General features: G+C 53.3%; 1 protein-coding gene across 1 annotated transcript in view; it reads left to right on the top strand.

Moving 5' to 3' along the window:
* CPNE2 (copine II) overlaps positions 1 to 5,907 on the top strand; it is a 32,779-nt gene that overhangs the window by 14,266 nt on the left and 12,606 nt on the right. Inside the window, exons 10-11 of the mRNA XM_010861899.1 lie at positions 655 to 788; positions 2,835 to 2,889. Coding sequence (XP_010860201.1) covers positions 655 to 788; positions 2,835 to 2,889 — 189 coding nt within the window. The remainder of the gene's footprint in view (positions 1 to 654; positions 789 to 2,834; positions 2,890 to 5,907) is intronic.

Genomic DNA, 5,907 nt, shown 5'->3' with positions numbered 1-5,907 from the left:
CTTTGCTCCCATCCAGAGGCTGGGTTGGAAACCCTCAGGGCTGAGAGAGCAGGTGGAACTCAGTATCCTGCCCATCTGCCAGTCTCAGTCCATGTGGGGCACCTGCCTGGTGCTCTGTGCCCCACCGTGGACCTGGCTCTGGAACCATGCATCTTACCTGCAGTGAGCACCCAGTGTGACTAGATGTGCAGGCACTGCCCTACCAGCCAGCCCCAGGTCCTGGTGCCCCTTGGTGATCTGAGGGACAATGGGGAGATCGCCTGGTGTGGGGGAGAGGTGTCTGGGAAGGCTTCAGTGGGGCACTGGCATCTGAATTGGGCCTGAAAATTGGAGGAGAATGAAAAAATGGCCTGGCTCTTCGGGTAGAGGGAACCTCATGAATGAAGGCCTGGAAATGGAACTGTGACAGGGAAAAGGTTTGGGGCTGTACGTTGGTTTTATATCACATCTAGGCAGTAGACTTTATGCTCTGGCAATAAGGAGCCACAGATGGCATTAGAGCCAGAGGACTAACATGGTCAGTTTCCAGGTTTGGGACCATCTTATGGAAGGGGGGCCAGGGTGGGGTGATGAGTGGGGCTTCCCATGTTCCATCAGTCTCTCTGTTTCCTGGAGGCAAGATAGGGAGCTGGGGTCTCTGGCCTTTTCCTGCAGGTTGGGATAGACTTCACAGCCTCCAATGGAAACCCCCTCGACCCTTCCTCTTTGCACTATATCAACCCCATGGGCACCAACGAATATTTGTCGGCCATCTGGGCGGTTGGGCAGATCATTCAGGACTATGACAGGTATGCTTATGAAGGGCTGTGATGGTCGGCTTGGGCTCCATCCATTCCAGGAAGCTCAGCTGTCAAAGCTAGAAGGGACCCAGAGATCATCAAACCTAGGAATGGGTAGCTCAGGACATGTATGTCCTGTGGCAGACGTTGCTAATCAACTGCTGATCTCTTACCAGCTGGTCCTAGCTCCATCCTGAGATCCTTCTCCACACCGTACACCACGTAGCCAGTAAGAAAACGGGTCAAGACAGAAAATGAAACTCATTTGCTCTTGCTGCAACCTCCACTGTTAGAGCTGGAGAAGAACAGGCCTAGGGTGTGGGGAGAGAATTTATCACACAGATCAGGGAACTGGAACCCAGACATTCCGATTCCTGCACCTGCCCCCTAATGGCCTAACAGTCTCACTCCTGTGGGAAACTTCAGAGGGGCAGTGTGCCTGCATAGGCCCTCAGCCCATGACCATGCCTCCTAGAGACCTTTGGATGGGAGGACAGTGGAGAGTCAGTAAAGGAGAGCTGTATAGAGGGTGTGACCACTGACAGGATGGGCCACATGCAAAGTTGAGAGGGCCTTGGAGTATCCAGAAGTCGCTTGAGGGTCGTGGTGTCATTTTTACAGATGGTGTTTCTCGGAACGTCCAGGTGAGAGGGTGGAATGACCAGGAGGCCAATACATGGGAAGTGGGTCCTTGAGATTTGGCAGGCACAAGAGCAGGCTTGGGAAGTCTGTCTGCACTTGGCCTTCTTGAGAGAGGCACCCTGAGGACCAGTTTCTGACTCCTGGGAGCTCAGGGTCCAAGTGGTGGCTGTGACCCCAGGCCACATTAAGAGAGATACAGCAAGCAGAGCAAAGGAGATGGAAGTCCCCACCTGCATCTTTGGGTGGGGAAGCCTACCATTGCTGCTCCAGAGACCATTGTATCCATCTGCCCAGGCCCTTGTATTCGCTGGGCTGTCTCATGTGCATTCAGATGCAACTGGACACCTGTGCCACTCACTGAAAACCCTTTGCTTCCTTTATTTCCCTCATCTCCCCCATCATTCCTTCAGTAAATCCTTTCATAATGTACTTGAATCCAACCTCTTCTCCCTGCTCCATGGCCACCAACCTGTTTGAGCCACCATCACCTCCTGCCCAGAGTGATTGAGTCAGCAGCCCCCTCACTGGTCTCCCTGTTTCTGCCCTAGCCCCTGACAGTTTGTTCTTCACATGGCAGCCACAGGTTTCCTCAGTAAATACATGCTGAATGAACAGATGAGACAGGGTCCCTGTGCTCAGGGAGTTCCCACTCGAGGAAGAAGACAGGAAATCACTGCAGGTCCCAGAGACCAGTTTATGTGTGAGGCAGGAGCTACGGACGCACCAAAGAGGGAAGCATCCTGGGGTCTCAGGGAAACCCACAGAGAGGCGGGGCCATTTGAATTGGGCCTTAGAAGATGAGTAGGAGTTTGCCACAGGGAAGAGACTGGGGAGAGGTATTTCAAGAAGGGGTGCAACATGGCTGAAGTTGAAATCTAAAGACGCCCTATGTGTTTGGGGAAGAGCGAGTAGCCAGTGACCGGGAGTGGGGAATGAGGGAGCGCTGGTAGAAGAGACTAGACTCTTGGACTAGATGAGGAAAGGTCTTGAATGCCAAGTCAGTGTTTTCACTTTAGAATTTTTCCCAGTCATAAAAGGGAGGCAAAGAGACAGCCAGTACATTTCAGTTGCTTCGTGACTGGTTTAGTGGTCGCCAAGGTCCCAGTTTGAGAAGGATCTCAACAAGGCACTCAGACCCATTGGTTAGAAGTGCTGTGGTTGATTAGCAATGTCTGCCATAGGTGTAGATGGGGGTGACACCTCTAATTCACCAGATACCCAGAAGTGGGTTTGGAGATCATTCAAACAGAGCTTTTTCTAGAGGTGGTGAGCTTCTTTTTTTTTGTTTGTGGAAGCGTGTACAGTAGTGTGGGCCCAGCCCTGGGGAGGGGGTGGGGAGGGTGAGCGTGGACAGAGGAGGCCCCTGCCTGGTTGTCTCACGGTAATGTTTTTTTTTCTCTTTTCTCTGATTAGTGATAAGATGTTTCCAGCTCTGGGCTTTGGGGCACAGTTACCCCCAGACTGGAAGGTAAGTGGAGCCAGATTGTTTCCTTTTGGCTGAGATGAGGTTTCTGTGTATGGCCTCTCTGGAATCTGCCTTGGAAAGGCTGGGCTGCGGCCTGCCTTCCCTGACTTCTCATGTTTATCCCAAACCCACACTCATTTCTCGTCTTGAACCTCACACAGGTAGTAGAGCTAGAACAGGGAATAAGTTATCCTATCAACTCCCTGGCACCCAGTCATGTAGGGGAACATGCTATCAGATAAATAGGTTAAGTATGTCCCTCATACTGCTTAGGGCTTCCCTGGTGGCTCAGTACTAAAGAACCCACCTGCTAATGCAGGAGATACAGGTTCAATCCCTGGGTCAGGAAGATCCCTTGGAGTAGAGATTGGCTACCCACTCCAGTATTCTTGACTAGGAAACCCCATGGACAGAGGAGCCTGGCGGGTTACAGTCCATGGGGTCGCAGAGTAAAACAACAAATATTGCCTAGGACATACTTATACTAAAGAATTATCCATTATATATCTGAAATTCAAATTGAACTGGGCATTGTATACTCTGTCTGGCAGCCCTAAAGACAGGCAGTGTCATCAGTGCTAAGATGGGGCAGCAGTCCCTAGAGGAGGGCCCCAACCTGGCCTGGGGGTATCAGGGAAGACTTCCTGGAGGAGGCAAGGTCTAAACTAAGAAGGGAAGGGAGAGTAGGAATTTGCAGAGTGACTTGAAGTGGTGGTGTGGCAGGTAGTGTGTTCAGGGCAGAGAGAAGAGCCTGTGCAAAGTCTGGGAGATAGAGGGAGCAGGGTGAGTTGGAGGAACTGAAAGAAGGTGGGCGTGGTGAACTCTCCATGGAAGATGGGCAGGATAGAGAGAGATGCGTCTGAAGAGGTGGGGAGCCAGGCATGCAGCGAGCTATGAGTGGGTCTACGTGCTGTTGGCACTCTGAAGGCCCACTCTGGCTGCTGAGTGGGAGCTGGCTGGGGTGATGCTGGGCAGAATGGAGGGATGGAGAGAAGGGGCATTATCCATCTCTGGTGAAAAACAACAGAGGCTCAGTGACTTGTCCAAGGACATCTTCATAACAGGAAGCCTGAATTTCAGCTGGGCAGGTGGACTCTCAAATCTGTTCTCAGAATGTGCTACCTTGCTGATGAGAAGCCTAGGGGTGTGAGCACAGAGGGCTCCTAAATCTACATTATGTCTCAGCCAGTGCCCTCTCTCACCTGCCATCCTGTACCATGTGCTGTTTCCACTGAGTATTCCCCTCTCATCCCCTCCAGGGAGGGCAGTTTTCAGCTAGAACTTCAGGGAGTGGCTCTGTGGCATGCTGGCCATCGTGTGGCAGGGGACAGGATCCTGTGGGGCCAAAGCTGGGCCTCTGAGCAGACACAGTGATGCCGCTGGGGGGAGGGCAGGCTGGTGCGGCCAGGCCCCGCATGAGCTCGTTGCTAGGAAACCAGCCAGCTTTCAAAGAACTCTGGCTGAATGAGATGTTTTCTTGCGCAAAAAGCCTCCTTGGAAATGTCACAGGGCAACTCTGGGGAGGGTGGGCGTGGCCAGGCCGGAGTGCCCAGCGGTGCCAGGAGGGCTGCTGGGGCGAGGCATGGAAAGGGCAATGCTCTCCCCTCCTCCCCTTGCTGCTGGAGCAGGCCAGGTCTGCCTCCCAGCCCCTTACCTTCCCTCTCAGCTAACTTGCCGTGTCCTGCCACGTGAAACTTCCTTTGGTCGTTCCCACCTCAGGGCCTTTGCACGTGGTCTTCCCCTGGCCTTTGGCCCCCTTTCACTGACGTCCCATGCTAGCCTAGAGGTCATTTCCTCTAGGAAGACTACCTCAGGCCCCTCCTGCCTGTCCTGGCATCGTCCTCCAGCACTTTGTGGGCACTCTGTGCTGGTTTGCTCATTGTCTCAGGGAGGCTCAATGCTCGGGGAAGGCTCTTGGTTTCCTTCTTGCTGTGTCGGGCTCCAGGCACACACACGGTGTGCAGTATGTGACTGTGGACAGTAAATTTGGGGTCTGGTGGGCTGAGCAGACAGAGGTGTTGGTTCTCTGAGTGGGAGGTTGGAAGAAGCCAGAAGAAGCATGTGACTCAGACGTCCACCCTCAGGACCTCAGTCCCTGCCTGGATCTGGTCCAGGTGAGCATGGAGAGGACCCCTGTCCTGGGTAGTGGTGGAAGGACTGACCTTTCAGGACGAGCCAGAGTTAGTCAGGTGAAGAAAGGGATTGGGCCAACGGATTGGCCTATGCAAAAAGGTCCAGGGTGGGAAAGAGCAGTTTATGACTCTTCCCACCTTACAGATGGGGAAAACTGAGGCTCAGGGAGGATGATCACTGAGGTCCTTTCAACCTCCTATGTGGCCCCAACCCACTGCCCTGCCAGGACCAGAGGGAATAGCCTCTGAAGTAATTTGGGACCACAGGCTATGCCCAGCCAGGTGGGGACAACGGAACCGTTGATATTCAGAAGGCAGTAGAGTCCCAGAACAAAGCTCTGTGGCTGGCCAGTCCCCAGGGGCCCCTAATCGGCTTGAGGTGGCCTCCAAGAAGCTTGTTTGTTGGCATTTCTCAGGCAAACCAGGGCAGCAAGTGTGGGAGGGGGCTGGGCTGCCACAGGTAGCATGAACTCTTATCCCCTGGATCCGGTCCTGGCTCTGCTCTAGCTCTGGCTCAGTCATGTGACCTGGGCATTCCTTGGGCTTCTCTGAACCTCAGTTGTTCCACCTGTGAAATGGAGCTGCTGGGTGGAACAGGTAACCTGAGAGGCATCCAGGGTAGATGGGTGACCTCCCACAGCCCCACCCATTTGACCACAAGGCCCTACTCTCCCCTAAATAAAGGAAAATAATAGGGAATGAAGAATGTGGATGGCTGAGAAAATGGAATATTAATCCATTCCTGTCAGAAGGGGGCTTTTCCCCCTTGGTCTCTAAAATCTCCTAAAATCTGATTTTGCAGGAAGCCGGCCCAAGGGAGACTTGTTTCCCTGGCAACCATTTTCCTCTCTCAGCCCCTTTCTGTACAAGCCCCCCTCTTAATCTCTGT

This window comes from Bison bison, unplaced genomic scaffold (assembly GCF_000754665.1).
Source record: "Bison bison bison isolate TAMUID 2011002044 unplaced genomic scaffold, Bison_UMD1.0 scf7180017864473, whole genome shotgun sequence".
In the NCBI taxonomy this organism is placed as follows: Eukaryota; Metazoa; Chordata; class Mammalia; order Artiodactyla; family Bovidae; genus Bison; species Bison bison.
Note: the sequence above shows the minus strand (reverse complement) of the source record. Positions and strands in the feature narration are given on the sequence as shown.